The sequence below is a fragment of the Vulpes lagopus genome, chromosome X, assembly GCF_018345385.1.
Source record: "Vulpes lagopus strain Blue_001 chromosome X, ASM1834538v1, whole genome shotgun sequence".
In the NCBI taxonomy this organism is placed as follows: Eukaryota; Metazoa; Chordata; class Mammalia; order Carnivora; family Canidae; genus Vulpes; species Vulpes lagopus.
The window spans coordinates 119553256-119569531 of NC_054848.1; the positions used below are offsets into that span (position 1 = coordinate 119553256).

Below are 16276 nucleotides of genomic sequence, written 5' to 3' on the forward strand. Positions count from 1 at the left end.
GATACAAAATCAATGCCCAGAAATCAATGGCATTTCTATACACTAACAATGAGACTGAAGAAAGAGAAATTAAGGAGTCAATCCCATTTACAATTGCACCCAAAAGCATAAAATACCTAGGAATAAACCTAACCAAAGAGGTAAAAGATCTATACCCTAAAAACTATAGAACACTTCTGAAAGAAATTGAGGAAGACACAAAGAGATGGAAAAATATTCCATGCTCATGGATTGGCAGAATTAATATTGTAAAAATATCAATGTTACCCAGGGCAATTTACACGTTTAATGCAATCCCTATCAAAATACCATGGACTGGGATCCCTCGGTGGCGCAGCGGTTTGGCGCCTGCCTTTGGCCCAGGGCGCGATCCTGGAGACCCGGGATCGAATCCCACATCGGGCTCCCGGTGCATGGAGCCTGCTTCTCCCTCCGCCTGTGTCTCTGCCTCTCTCTCTCTCTCTGTGACTATCATAAATAAATAAAAAAATTAAAAAAAAAATACCATGGACTTTCTTCAGAGAGTTAGAACAAATTATTTTAAGATTTGTGTGGAATCAGAAAAGACCCCGAATAGCCAGGTGAATTTTAAAAAAGAAAACCATAGCTGGGGGCATCACAATGCCAGATTTCAGGTTGTACTACAAAGCTGTGGTCATCAAGACAGTGTGGTACTGGCACAAAAACAGACACAGAGATCAATGGAGCAGAATAGAGAACCCAGAAGTAGACCCTGAAATGTACGGTCATCTAATATTCGATAAAGGAGGAAAGACTATCCACTGGAAAAAGGACAGTCTCTTCAATAAATGGTGCTGGGAAAATTGCACATCCACATGCAGAAGAATGAAACTGGACCACTCTCTTTCACCATACACAAAGATAAACTCAAAATGGATGAGAGATCTAAATGTGAGACAAGATTCCATCAAAATCCTAGAGGAGAACACAGGCAACACCCTTTTTGAACTCGGCCACAGTAACTTCTTGCAAGATACAGCCACAAAGGCAAAAGAAACAAAAGCAAAAATGAACTATTGGGACTTCATCAAGATAAGAAGCTTTTGCACAGCAAAGGATACAGTCAACAAAACTAAAAGACAACCTACAGAATGGGAGAAGATATTTGCAAATGACATATCAGATAAAAGGCTAGTTTCCAAAATCTATAAAGAACTTATTAAACTCAACACCAAAGAAACAAACAATCCAATCATGAAATGGGCAAAAGACATGAAGAGAAATCTCACAGAGGAAGACATGGACATGGCCAACAAGCACATGAGAAAATGCTCTGCATCACTTGCCATCAGGGAAATACAAATCAAAACCACAATGAGATACCACCTCACACCAGTGAGAATGGGGAAAATTAACAAGGCAGGAAACCACAAATGTTGGAGAGGATGCGGAGAAAAGGGAACCCTCTTACACTGTTGATGGGAATGTGAACTGGTGCAGCCACTCTGGAAAACTGTGTGGAGGTTCCTCAAAGAGTTAAAAATAGACCTGCCCTACGACCCAGCAATTGCACTGTTGGGGATTTACCCCAAAGATTCAGATGCAATGAAACGTCGGGACACCTGCACCCCGATGTTTCTATCAGCAATGGCCACAATAGCCAAACTGTGGAAGGAGCCTCGGTGTCCATCGAAAGATGAATGGATAAAGAAGATGTGGTTTATGTATACAATGGAATATTACTCAGCAATTAGAAACGACAAATACCCACCATTTGCTTCAATGTGGATGGAACTGGAGGGTATTATGCTGAGTGGAATAAGTCAATCGGAGAAGGACAAACAGTGTATGTTCTCATTCATTTGGGGAATATGAATAATAGTGAAAGGGAATATAAAGGAAGGGAGAAGAAATGTTGGGAAATATCAGGAAGGGAGACAGAACATAAAGACTCCTAACTCGGGGAAACGAACTAGGGGTGGTGGAAGGGGAGGAGGGCGGGTGTTGGAGGGGAATGGGTGACGGGCACTGAGGTGGACACTTGACGGGATGAGCACTGGGTGTTTTTCTGTATGTTGGTAAATTGAACACCAATAAAAATTAATTTAAAAAAATAATAAAAAATAATAATAATAATAAAAAATAAAATCTAATAAAATGCGATAAAATCTAAATCAAATGAGTACTTATCCCTCCTACTCAAATAATCAGTGTAACTTGCTTTTACTGCATTATATATTATGGACATTTATGTACTATATATATAAAGAGCAATTCGATGACTATATTTACCTATATCTTCATCAATAAATGTCATTAATAGAAATGAGCTTTTCCTATATATCCATGTATAGAAAAAAATGTAAAACACTTACTGAACTTATATATCATCCTAATCTGGGCTCTGTTCATCTCCTCTGTACTGTTTTTTTTTTTTTTTCCTCTGTACTGTTTTAATTTTAGTATGTGTGTTGCTGAAGCAAGCACCAGGTAATGAGCTTTGGCCTGCATTTTTATGTTTGTTCCGAGGTTCCAAGATGAGGTTTCATTCTAAACTGTCCTAGTTACATAGCTATGCAATCCTTGGTCAGATTTTTCTAAGAAGCTGACCTTCGGTAGCTTTCCATGAAATCTAGGTAAGATTTCCAAGGGTCAAAATAATAATAATAATGTTATAGAATAACACTTCCCAAAAAATTCAAAGTGTTCTTTTAGGCCTTATCTAATTCATACTTTTCATCTGTCTGTAAGACAGGCAGTAGCTACATTATTATCAGAATAAGAAAGTAGATAATTTGTGTTTGAAAAAGTCACTAAATGAATAAATTGTGGGGCCATGAATAAAGCCAAGCTTTAATATTTTCAGTTTTGAACCTAGGTCTTCCTCCAGACCCACCTTCCTGGATCCATAGTGAATCATCTACTATGTAAGGGAACCAATGACTTTATCATGCTTCTGAATTTCTGTGTTTCTTTTATTCTGTACTTCAAAATAAACACAAGGGCATCCAACATAGAATCCTATTTTATCAAACTCCACTTTCTTATCCAATTCAGAATAGAATGAAGGACTCAATGGTCATCTTCTTCCCATTCATCTAACTTTATTATCAGGTGGCTAATCCTTTGATCTGCTTCATCTTCTGTACTCCTCAATCTTCATATTTCATCATTTTTCTATCTTCTTCATATTTCAACATTCCCACTCTCCCTTCTTTCTTCTTTTCTACTCCTCCTCCAAAACTCAAACCTATCATTGATCCTTTTTCTTTGATTATTCACTCTTTCCACTGTCCTGTTCTCATTCACTCTCTATTCTTTCTCTTCAATCTTCCTGCTCATCACTTTCTCTTCATTTTCTTTTTTTTTTATTATTTAAGGGAAAGAGGGAGAGAATAAGAATAAGAACAAGAGGAAGGGCAGAGGGAGAAGGAGAAGCAGACTCCCTGCTGAGCAGGGAGCCTGACACAGGGCTCAATTCCATGACCTGAGCCAAAGGCAGACATTTAACCAATTGAGACACCCAGGCACCCCTTTGTCTTCATTTTCTTATATCTTTTTACCCATTCATATCTAATAATCATCCTTATCCGTCTGTCCAACTACCTCATTCCACAATCCCCTCCTCTGTTTATGTATACTCTGCTTCATTCTTTCAATAACTTTGCACACTCCCATCTCTTCTTCAAACTCTTTTGTGCACTTTGTTACAAGTATGTCTCTCTTATATTTCTCCACTTATGCCCCCAATTCTCCTTCATACATTATCTATTCATACTTCTACTCTGTCCCACCCTCCCTATCTCCTTTTCCATTTTTATCTAACCTCATATCCTTTCATGCAGTGTTGAGAAGAGGCGTCCCTCTTCCTTTAAAACTTTCAAGATACTTTTGATACCATTCCACTTACAGTTTTCTCTGGCAACCTGATGTCAGTAGAACTCCATTTCTACCAATATCTTCAATCTTTCTCTTTCTGCTATCTCATGAAAAAGTGCCAGTATCTGCATTCAAAAAAAGCAACTATTTCTTTTACTTCTGAATGTATCTATTATATATTCATCCTTTCATTTTTAAACAAGACTCAGAAAGTATTGTTTAGTATTTTCACTACTTCTATGTCAACTCCTAAAAACTCACCACTGCACTAAATACTACATTGAAACTGTGCATGTGAAGAATACCAATGTTTTCCATGTTGCCAAAACTAATACATTTAATTCTCTATATTACTTGATCTCTTTGTAATAATCAACAATGCTGTAAAAATGTACAAATAATGGTGAATATCATGAACTTACAGCCAAACTTGTAAAGTATGAATGCTGGCTCAACCATTTACTCCTAAGTGATCTTAAAATTTTTTCTTATCTACCTGTGTCTCAGTTTCCTCATCTGAAAAGTGAGAATAATAGTACCTATCTTACCTATCATTCTATTTACAGAGTTGTTAGTTTACAAAAGTGAAGGGATAAGAACAGTGCATGGCACATTATAGATACTATATTGATGTTAACTATTATATTTATGCTATTACTGGTGTTGTTATTATTATTGATCAATGTCAGTTTTTGAAACCTTTTACTCTTTGATATAATTTTACTCAAAATGGGTCAGGTTAGTATGCACTAACAAAAAAAAAAATCCCAAAATCTCAGTGTCCTCAAACAACAAAGATTTATTTCTCACTCATTCTATTTGTCTATCTCAGGTTGTAGGGAGGGGCACCATCTTCTGTGTCATCTTCAATAGGGGCACAGAATGATAAAGCCAAGGACATCTGGCATAATGTCACTCACTGTGGTCAGGAACATGAAAAAATATGTACTACTCTTAAAAGCTTCCCATCGCCCCTCAGAACTAATACATATTATTTCTAGTTACATTTGGTTAGCCAAAGTCATCTACACATGCCTAACTTCAAGGCTTTATGGAAGTACAATATGACCATGTACACAGAAGAACATGAATTAGAATACTGAAAAGTAGCAGTCCTGACTATCAAACTTAGCTTCCAAGATACTGCACACTAGAGGTTCTATCAACACCTTTCTTAATTTTTCTTCTTGGTCTCCTTCACAGGTTCCTCTTTCTCACCTTCTGCCTTAATGATATGATACTACATGATTGGATCCTTGGCATGATTTTCTTCTCACTCTGTATACTTTCCTGAAATGATCACATCCAATCCCATGGTCATCCCAATATACTAACAATACCAAACTTTACATCTCTAGCTCATATGATCTCCTGATCTTAAGATTTGTATATCCAAATGCTATTAGACTTCTATCCCTAGATAACCACAATCTTTTAAGGCTTATCTTGCCCAAAATTAACCTTGCAGACTTATCCTATCTAAATTTCTCCTAACTTTTATATGATCTGCCCCAGTTTGTAGCACCATCTTTCATCCATGTTATTTGGATACTTGACTACCTTGACTCCTATACCTCCTGTCATTCTAACAATGGCTCTTTTTACCATTTCTTCAGCGTCTCTCTCCTTCTCCATATTAATCCACTGCTCTGAATTAGAACTTTACCACTCCTTGCCTAGACTAATTAAGCTGTCTGCTAACCAGTTTCCATAATTCCAGTTTTGCTCCTTTCATTTTTTTCATTTGTTGTTTTAGAAGTTTGATTTGCCAACATATAGTATAACACACAGTGCTCATCCCATCAAGTACCCTGTTCCTTTCAAATACATGCTTTGTACAGTAACTGGAAAGCCATATATAAAATAAAAAACTGACCACTTCATTCTCTTGCTTCTATTGAAGGAAACAATTCCAATTTCTTACAACTGCTCACTTGGTTTTCTCTGCCTAGAATGTACTTCCTGTCTTTTCTCCACTTTACACCTATAATTATTTTGAATACATTCTACTTACTGAATAGTACCAAAATGAATGCTAATACTAATAATCAGGTGCTCTATACACACACACACACACACACACACACACACACACGCGTAAATATGTAGGATCTGGAAAGAGATCAATAAAATATATGTGTTAATTTTATTGACCCTTTCTCCAGATTACTCTTCCCTTCTTTTCACCATCTTTTCACCCATTTCTATTCACTTTCTTTTCTCTATCATTATCTCCTCTATTCTCATTTCTCCTCTAGTTTCTCAGCTCCTCCTGTCTAATTCAATTTTTCTCCAAGTATCCATTTGCTATCCATTCTTCTTTGCCTATCCTCTTATCTACCAAATTCTTTCAGAAAAAAAACACTAATAAACAGCAAATTTAATATAATGAAAGACTAGCATATGGACAAGGACACTTCATGTATTCACCACATATTTCAGTTTCATTGTACAAAATAACAAATACTCAAATTTAAAACAGCCACAGAATATGCACTGAAAAATCACATTTCTCCATTCAATAATATGAATTCAGTTACTTAAAACTGACACTCATTCATGTATGAGGGAGCTTCAGGATAACTGTCAGTACAGGAGCTAGCAAAAACATAAAACAAGAACCAAGGACTTTTTTTGGTGTTGGAGCAAAGAATATTATGGAACTGGAAATGTTTTTAAAGTCATTATTTAAAAAAAATAATAAAGTCCCAATAATACAGAACTATTATTTTTGAAAGCAAAATTATATGTAATACATATAATTGTGTATGTGTGTATATATGTATATGAATGATTTTATTTATTTTAAAGATTATTTATTTTAGATAGAGAATACAAGAGGAGGGAAAATCTCAAGCAGACTCCCTACTGAGTGCAGAACTTGATGCATGATTCCATCTCATGACCCTGAGATACTGACCTGAGCCAAAACCAAGAATTGGATGCTTAACTGACTGAGCCACCCTGGTGCCCTTGTATATAAATGATATTTATAGGAAACATTCTGGGGCACCTGGGTGGGCGGCTCAGTTGGCTAAGTGGCTGCCTTCAATTCAGGTCATAATCTCAGGGTCCTGGGATTGAGGCCCGTGTGGGGCTCCCTGCTCAGCAGGGAGTCTGCTTCTCCCTCTGCCCCCTGCCCTGCTTGTCCACTCTCTTTCTCTACCTTCCTTTCTCTCAAATAAGTAAATAAAATCTTAAAAATAGATGAATGAATGAATGAATCAATGAATGAATGAATGAATGAAAGAAACATTGTTAGGTTGCTTGGAAACCTCATTTACATCAAACTCCTCAGCTTTCCAGGCAATGTGGCATAAAAGATGTGTTGCTGTAATTTTGGATATATTATATATAACATTGTATGCTTCAGAAAATATCCATCATTATCTCATTTGATTCTCACAATTCTACATCACAGGGAAAGTTTGTTGCTGCAGTTAAATAGCTTATTTTGTCACAGTGTTCTGCCTGTGTTTACAGCTATGAGTCTATATTTAAGGGTCCTTGAATGTGTACGTTTATGTGTTGGTCCATATGTGTCTCTGCATATGCATACATTTTATACATCATGAACATATATCTCTGTGTGTCTGAGAATGTTCATATGTTCAATTCTCTATTTATTTGTATATCTATAATATATGTCTGTGAACATGTGTACCTGCAAATATGTTAAGAACTATATACCTACATGTGCTTTTCTAATCTGTAAACTTGATAGAACTTTGTTTGTTTTTTATAGAACTTTCAATAGATAGCCTAAAACACTGCTTTCAAGTCCAATCCTACCCCTCACCCCACCCCCCGTATACTTTAGATGGGAGTACCACTCTCTGACCTCATTGTGTAGAGGAGGGTTCCATTGTCCACCAGTCTGAGCAGCTTGTTAGGTGTGGTCATGTTATGGGCTACTGATTTCTTGCCATTGTGAAAGAAGGTGTCAGGGGTCCAGATCTTACTAGCCAGGAGATTGTTCAGTGGAAGAATCTTCATGGGTCCATCAAATTTTAGTCTTTCATCATGCCATGTCTGTCGAAAAAATACATCAATGGTGTACTCCTACAGACAAAAAGAGAGAACAATGTTTGAACAGAGTTCTGGTGCACACAATGCACTTAGCAAATATTAATCACCTTGCAATACAATATTTCCTCCAATGCACAGAAGCAGCAGTCTATTAATAGTACTTACTGGTAAGTATGGCAAATGATTATGATTGAAAAATAAAGCTATGGTGATCAATAAGTATGAAAATATTACATCTGACAAGATTTTGTTAGGGAGGTCGTTACCAACACTGCCATGGGCATCATACAAGCTGACCATAAGACTCTGCCTTATGAAAAGGCAAGAGCTCCCTTCTCTGTTCAGTGGCATCTCCAATAATAACAAATTCTTTACCTCATCTCTTTTACTAAATGATCCCATATGAATATCAAAGGCCAATATAACAATCATCATAAAACCAAAACCTTAAACTTTAAAACACATTTGAGTCTCACGGAAATGATACATCTGATGAGTTTATATTTTATTATCTTCAATAAATAAGGAATGCTTACCTATAAATAAAAACAAATAGAAAAAGGTAAATAGAATAACAAAAAATCATAAAATAGATAAAAATTGCTAAGAAACATGCACAAAAAATTTCAAAACTGCTGTTAATCTAAACATAAAATAACAATAAATGTTTCAGGTTTTGGTGACAGCAGACTAAATTGCTTGACTGTATCTTCTTGTAGCTATTAATTATAAAATTAAAACATAAAAGGAGAAGGGGAGAAGAAGGGAGGAAGAATCTATTAAAAGCAATGGGGGGATCCCTGGGTGGCGCAGCGGTTTGGTGCCTGCCTTTGGCCCAGGGCGCGATCCTGGAGACCTGGGATCGAATCCCACATCGGGCTCCCGGTGCATGGAGCCTGCTTCTCCCTCTGCCTGTGTCTCTGCCTCTCTCTCTCTCTCTCTTTGACTATCATAAATAAATAAAAAAAATTAAAAAAAAATAAAAGCAATGGGGTGCAACTAAAAGCAGACAAAAACTTGAGGAAAGTTTACTCCTGAAAGATGGCAGCAGCAGTGGGTGCTCCCCCAAATCTAGAATTCCCATGGCAGATACCACAGTTTTACTGGCTCAAGCTGGCAGATAATCTGAAGATTTAGGGGTGGTACTCCTGGAAGTAAGACAGTGACTGAAGGGATGGGACCTCAAGTCTGCATATATACCCTGCCCCAAATTTTGGCTATTACACTATACACACATGAGCAAGACTTGGGGACTCTGTTAAAAAAATGCAGCCAGAAACTATAGGGGGAATCTTCCACAAAATGACAGATGACAAAACTGTGCTGAGTAATGCTTGTAAGTTTAGCAGAAATTAGAAAATGTATTGGCTTATTATCTCAGAGGATAGGCCCCAAGCCTGGTCAAAGGGCTGAAAATTCATGACAAGGCCCTGGAAGGATGAGAGCCACTGAGAGGGTGAGTCCCCAAATCTGAGTGCAAATCCTGCCCAAATCTCTGACCACTAAACTACACAAGGCATAGGGGACACTTCTAGGTATCCAGGTAAACTAAAGAAGTAGCCTAAAATCCTGTGCCTTAAAAATCCCTAATGGCTTTTACTCATAATATAAAATAAGTTTAAATATCCTTCCCATACTTAAAAAGTATGACCCTTCTCTTCTCTGAGCTCTTCTCCAACCATTCTGTCCTCTAACAATTAGCCAGTCTGGGTTTTCTCTTTCTCTAGCATACCAAGTACATTACTGACTAAGGATTAGAATAGTCTATAAATATCATCTAACTTGGGACACATTCAAAGTCAGAAGAGTTTTTATCAAAAGTTACACCAGGACAAGAGGTGTAAACCAGGACTGTGCCAGGTAAAAAGCTGGAACTAGACCCCTACCTAAAACCAAGACCCTGAATGGCTCTAACTTCAGCAAAAGAGAGTTAGATAAAATGAACTAGACAAAACCAATTTACAACATGAAAATTCAAAAAGGAAACTTGTCTATTGAAGCATAGATTCAGAATGGAGAGAGGTTTAAGGGAAGCATTTCTACTGAGATTTAGCAACCTTAAGTCCATACTTATATGGGATTATTGATGTTTAAATACATAGTATCTGCCTGGTTTTGAGCTTACAAACTGAGAAATTAACACAGGGATTTGCCTCAAAGTGGGGATGCCTCTATATTGACTTGCAAAAGCAAACACAAAAACACTCCGGGGGGGATCCCTGGGTGGCTCAGCAGTGTAGCCCCTGCCTTTGGGCCAGGGCATGATCCTGGGGTCCCAGGATCAAGTCCTGCATGGGGCTCCCTGCATGGAGCCTGCTTCTCCCTCTGCCTGTCTCTGTCTCTCTGTCTCTGTCTGTCTCTCTCTCTCTCACAAACAAATTTTTTTAAAAATCTAAAAAACAAAATGAAAAAACATTTCTGGAAGGACATGACCATAAATAAATGCTTGCTAAAATAAGCTTACAATGCACAACAGAACACCTAAGGAAATGGTTATGAGAGAGAGTTAGCTGATACAACATGTAACTGAATTAGACCCCTCCTTCACATAACAGAATACTCAAATAGATACTATAAAAGAAATATAATTAAAATGATAAAGGTTCCAAAGGAGGGATTAAGAATATCAAAAATAAAAACTCAATGGATATGTTACATACAAGGTTACACATTAATGAAGAGAAATTAGAAAACTGGAAATGCTTTTGAAGAAAAATGGCTCAGTGCACATTTCAGACAGATAAATGATGAAAAACACACATGAAAGAAAGTTATAGTACCAGGAGGATAAAATGAAAAGGTTCAGCATAATCTAATAAAATTTGAAAGTTAGAGAATAGAGAAAATGAGTGAGAAACAATATTTGAAGGACTAATAGATGACGGTTTCTTAAAATTGCTAAAATATATGCATCCCTAGCTTTGAGGCCCATAATGAGTTACAATCTCAATATATAAAATAGACCCAAGCCAACACATAGTGGATTTGAAGAATATCAAAGAAGAGATCTTAAAAATGGCAAAACAGAAAAGGCATATTACCTACAAAGAAATAACAATTTCACTGATAGAAGACTTCATGAAAACAGTAACAGAAACCAAAAGAATTATATAGCCAACAAGATTATCATTTAAGAGCAAGGTAGGGATCCCTGGGTGGCGCAGCGGTTTGGCGCCTGCCTTTGGCCCAGGGCGCGATCCTGGAGACCCGGGATCGAATCCCACATCGGGCTCCTGGTGCATGGAGCCTGCTTCTCCCTCTGCCTGTGTCTCTGCCTCTCTCTCTCTCTCTCTCTCTCTCTCTCTCTGTGACTATCATAAATAAATAAAAATTTTTAAAAAAATAAAAAATAAATAAAAAAATATACATCTTAAAAAAAAAGAGCAAGGTCAAATATAGATAATTTTTTTTATGAAAGAAGTAACATAGTTCCATGGCTACATCAATCACAGCATTCAGATCTTATTCAGAAGTAATCATATCAAAGAAGCAATATTCTATCATAAATACTAATTTCCCTTTCCCTTGTATTATTTTTCTTCAGGCATTATTTTGTCAGCACTGATAAAATATATTTTTATTTGGTTACTATTTTTCTTTTTGGGGGGGGGGTTAATATTTCTTTCATTTCACTAGCCTGGAAGCTTCATGAGACCTGAGACTTTGGTTTATTTGCTACTATAACTCTAGCACCTGGCATACAATAGGTGCTCCATAAACATTTTTTTAAATTTTATTTTAATGCCACTAGGGTTAACATACAGTGTTATATTAGTTTCAGGTATACAATATAGTGATTCAGCAATTCCATACATCGCCCAGTGCTTATCATGACAAGTACACTCAATCCCCATCACCTATTTCACCCATTCCTCACCTACCTCCCCCCTCAGGTAACCATCAGTTTCTTCTCTATAGTTAAGAGCCTGTCTCTTGGTTTCTCTCTCTCTCTCCTTCCCCTTTGTTCCTTTCTTTTGTTTCTTCAATTTCACATTTGAGTGAGATCATATAGTATTTGTCTTTCTCGGACTTATCTTACTTAGCAGTATATTCTCCACCTTGCACACGGCAAGAGTTCACTCATTTTATGGGTGAATAGTATTCCATTGTGTATATATACCACATCTTCCGTATCATTCATGTATCAGTGGACACTTGAGCTGCTTCCATAGTTCAACTATTGTAAATAATGCTGCCATAAACATAGGGGTGCGTGTATCACTCCAAATTAATATTTTTTGCATTTGGGGATAAAAACCTAGTAGTGTGATTACTGAATTGTAGCATAGTTCTATTTTCAACTTTTTGAGGAACTTCCATACTGTTTTCCATAGTGGCTGCACCAGTTTGCGTTCTGATCAACAATGCAGGAAAGTTCATTTTTCTTCACTTCCTTGCCAACACTTGTTGCTTATGGTTTTGATTATAGCCATTCTGACAGGTGTGTAAGTGACATCTCACTGTAGTTTCAATTTGCATTTACCTGATGTTAAATGATAATGAACATCTTTTCATGTGTCTGTTGGCCATCTGGATGTCTTCTTTGGAGAAATGTCTGTTCATGTCTTTGGCCCACTTGTTAATTGGATTATCTGTTTTTTTGGGTGTTTAATTGTATCAGTTCTTTACATATTTTGATTATTAACCTTTATTGGATTGTCATTTGCAAATACCTTCTCCCATTTAGTAGGTTGCCTTTTACTTTTGTTGGTTGTTGCCTTTGCTGTGCATAAATTTTATATTTTGATGTAGTCCTAATAGTTTATTTTTGCTTTTGTTTCCTTTGCCTCAGAAGACATATCTAGAAAAATGTTGCTATGGCTAATGTCAGAGACATCACTGCTTGAGCACTCTTCTAGAATTCTTATGGTTTTAGGTCTCACACTCAAGTCTTTAATTCATTTTGAATTCATTTTTTTGCATGGCAAAAGAAAGTGGTCCAGTTTTCTCAACACTATTTGCTGAAGAAACTGTCTTTTTCTCATTGGATATTCTTGCCTTCTTTGTTGACTAGTTGACCATATAATTGTGAGTTTATTTCTGGGTCTTCTATTCCGTTCTACTGATCTATGTGTCTATTTATGTGCCACTACCACACTGTTTTGATTACTACAGTTTTGTGACAGAACTTGAAATCTGTAATTGTGATACTTCCTATTTTGCTTCTCTTTTTCAAAATTGCTTGGGCTATTGGTGTCTTTTGTGGTTCCATATAAATGTTAGGATTGTTTGTTCTAGTTCTGTGAAAAAGTTGTTGGTAGTTTGAGGGGGATTACATTAAATGTGTAGATTGCTTTGTGTAGTATAGACATTTTCACAATATTTGTTATTCCAACCCATGAGCATGGAATGTCTATTTCTTTGCATTGTCTTGTTTTCACAGTATATGCCTTCCACACTCTGGTTAGATTTATTCCTAGGTGTCTGATTATTTTTGGTGCAATTATAAATGAGATTGTTTTCTTAATGTCACTTTCTGCTGTTTCATTGTTAATGTATAGAAATTCAACAGATTTCTGCACATTGATTTTGTATCCTGTGGCTTTGCTGAAATCACTAATCAGTTCTTATAGGTTTTAGCTGAAGTCTTAGGGTTTTCTACATATAGTATCATGTCATCTACAAAGAGTGAAAATTTTACTTCTTACTGATTTGTATGCCTTTTTTTTTTTTTTTTTTTTTGTCTAATGCAGTGGCTAGGACTCCCAGTACTATGTTGAATAAAAGTGGTGAGTGGACACCCTTGTCTTATTCCTGACCTTAGAGGAAATGCTCGCAGTTTCTCCCCACTGAGGATGATATTAGCTGTGGGTTTTTCATATGTGGCTTTTATGATGTTGAGGTATGCTTCCCTCCGAAACTGCTTTGTTGAGGGCTTTTATCATGAATGAATGTTGTACTTTGTGAAACTGATGTACTTTGCTACATCTGTTGAAATGATCATGTGGTTTTTAACCCTTCATTGATGTGATGTATCACATTAATTGATTTGTGAATACAGAACCACTCTCAATGCTGGGAATAAATCCCACTTGATTGTGATGATGTTTTAAAAATATATTGTTGGAATCTGGTTGCTAATATTTTGTATAGGAATTTTGCATCCATGTTTATGAGAGATATCGGCCTGCAGTTCTCTTCTTTTGTGGTATCAGGGTGATACTGGCCTCACAGAATGAATGTGGAAGCTTTCCTTGTATTTTTTGGAATTGAGAAGAATAGATATTAACTCTTACTTAAATGTTTGGTAGAATTTCCCTGTGAAGTTGTCTGGTCCTAGACTTTTGTTTGCTGGGTTGTTGTTTTGTTTTGGGGGCGTGGTTTGACTACTGGTTCAATATACTTGTTGATAATTGGTCTGTTCAAATTTTCTATTTCTTCCTGGTTCAGTTTTGGTATATTATATATTTCTAGGAATTTATCCATTTTTTCTAGGTTGTCTAATTTGTTGACAAATAGCTTTTCATAATATTCTCTTATAATTGCTTGTATTTCTGTTGTGGTTATTATTTCTCCTTCACTTCTGAGTACTTCTCTTTTTGATTAATCTGGCTAGAGGTTTCTCAATTTTATTGATCTTTTCAAAGAACCAGTTCCTGGTTTCATTGATCTGTTCAATTTCTTTTTTAGTTTCTAGATCATTATTTCTGCTCTAATATTTATTATTTCATTCCTTCTGCTGGTTTTGGGTTTTGTTTGTTCTTTATCTAGCTCCTTTGGGAATAATGTTAAGCTGTTTATTTGAGATATTTCTTGCTTCTTTAGGTAGGCCTGTATTACTATAAATTCCCTCTTAGGACCACTTTTGCTGCATCCCAAAGGTTTTGGGCCATTGTGTTTTCATTTTCATTTGTTTCCACATACTTTTTTATTTTTTGTTTGGCCCATTCATTGTTTAGTAGCATGTTATTTAACCTCCATGAATTTTTACTTTTTTCCATATTTTTTCTTATGGTTGATTTCCAGTTTCATAGCATTGTGGTCAGAAAACATGCATGGTATTACTTTGATTTTTTAAAAATTATTGTGACTTGTTTTATGGCCTAATATGTGATCTATTCTGGAGAATGTTCCATGTGTACTTGAAAAGAATATGTATTTTGATCTTTTAGGATAGAATATTTTAAATATATTTTAAATCCATCTAGTCCAGTGTGTCATTCAAAACCACTGTTTCCTTATTGATTTTCTGCTTAGATGATCTGTCCATTGATATGTGTTGTTAAAGTCCTGTACCAATATTGAATTGCTATCAATTAGTTCCTTTTTGTTATTAACTGTTTTGTGTATTTGGGTGCTCCCATGTTGGGTGAAAAAATATTTATAATTCTTATGTCATCTTGTTGGATTGTTCCCTTTATAATTACCTAGTGTCCTTCTGGGTGTCTTTTTATAGGCTTTGTTTTAAACTCTATATTGTCTAAGTATTGCTACTCCAGCTTTCTTTTGACATCCATTTCCATGATAAATGTTTCTCCATCTCCTCACTTTCAATCTACAGGTGTCTTTTAAGTCTGAAATGAGTCTCTTATAGGCCACATATGGATTGGTCTTATTTTTTTAATCCATTTTGACACCCTGTGTCTTTTGATTGGAGCATTTAGTCCATTTGCATTCAAAGTAATTACTGGTAGATATGTATTTATTACCACTTTGTTATTTGTTTTGTGTTTGTTGTAGCTTTATTCTTGTGTAGTTTTTTCTCATCCTTTTTTCTATTTCTCACTTTCATGGTTTGTTGGTTTTCTTTAGTGATATACTTGAGTTCCTTTCTCTTTATTTTTTGCATTTATATTACTGTTTTTTGATTTGTGGTTACCATCTGGTTTATATATAACATCTGCATATAGCAGTCTATATTAAGCTGATGGTCATTTAATTTTAAATCCATTTTTTACTCTGCCCCCTCTTTGTTTCAGATATTTGATATCATATTTTAAATCTTTTTATTTTATGAATCCCTTGACTGATTTTTACTGATATACTTATTTTTACTGCTTCTTGTTTTTTACTTTTCTTACTCCTAGCTATGGTCTTTCCTTTCCTGTCAGAGAATCCCCTTTAGTATTTCTTGTAGATGTAGCTTAGTTGTCATGAACTCCTTTACTTTTTTGTTTGTCTGAGAAACTCTATCTCTCCTTCTATTCTGAATGATATCCTTGCTGCATAGAGTATTTTTGGCTTCAGATTTTTTTCCCTTTCAGCACTTAGAATATATCATACCACTCTCTTCTAGCCTGCACAGTTTCTGCTGAAAAATCAGCTTATTTCCTTATTGGGTTTCCTTTGTATGTAATTGTCTTCTTTACTCTTGTAATCTTTAAAATTCTTTATCATTTTTTTGGCATTTTATTACTATGTGGACCTCCTCAGGTTGAAATTGTTGGAGGATCCCTATGCCTCCTAA

General features: G+C 35.9%; 1 protein-coding gene across 2 annotated transcripts in view; it reads right to left on the minus strand.

Moving 5' to 3' along the window:
- The window catches only part of GABRA3 (gamma-aminobutyric acid type A receptor subunit alpha3), a 335382-nt gene that overhangs the window by 106463 nt on the left and 212643 nt on the right, over positions 1-16276 (minus strand). For both annotated transcript variants that reach the window (XM_041741466.1, XM_041741465.1), the window contains exon 5: positions 7682-7902. In XM_041741466.1, coding sequence (XP_041597400.1) covers positions 7682-7902 — 221 coding nt within the window. The remainder of the gene's footprint in view (positions 1-7681; positions 7903-16276) is intronic.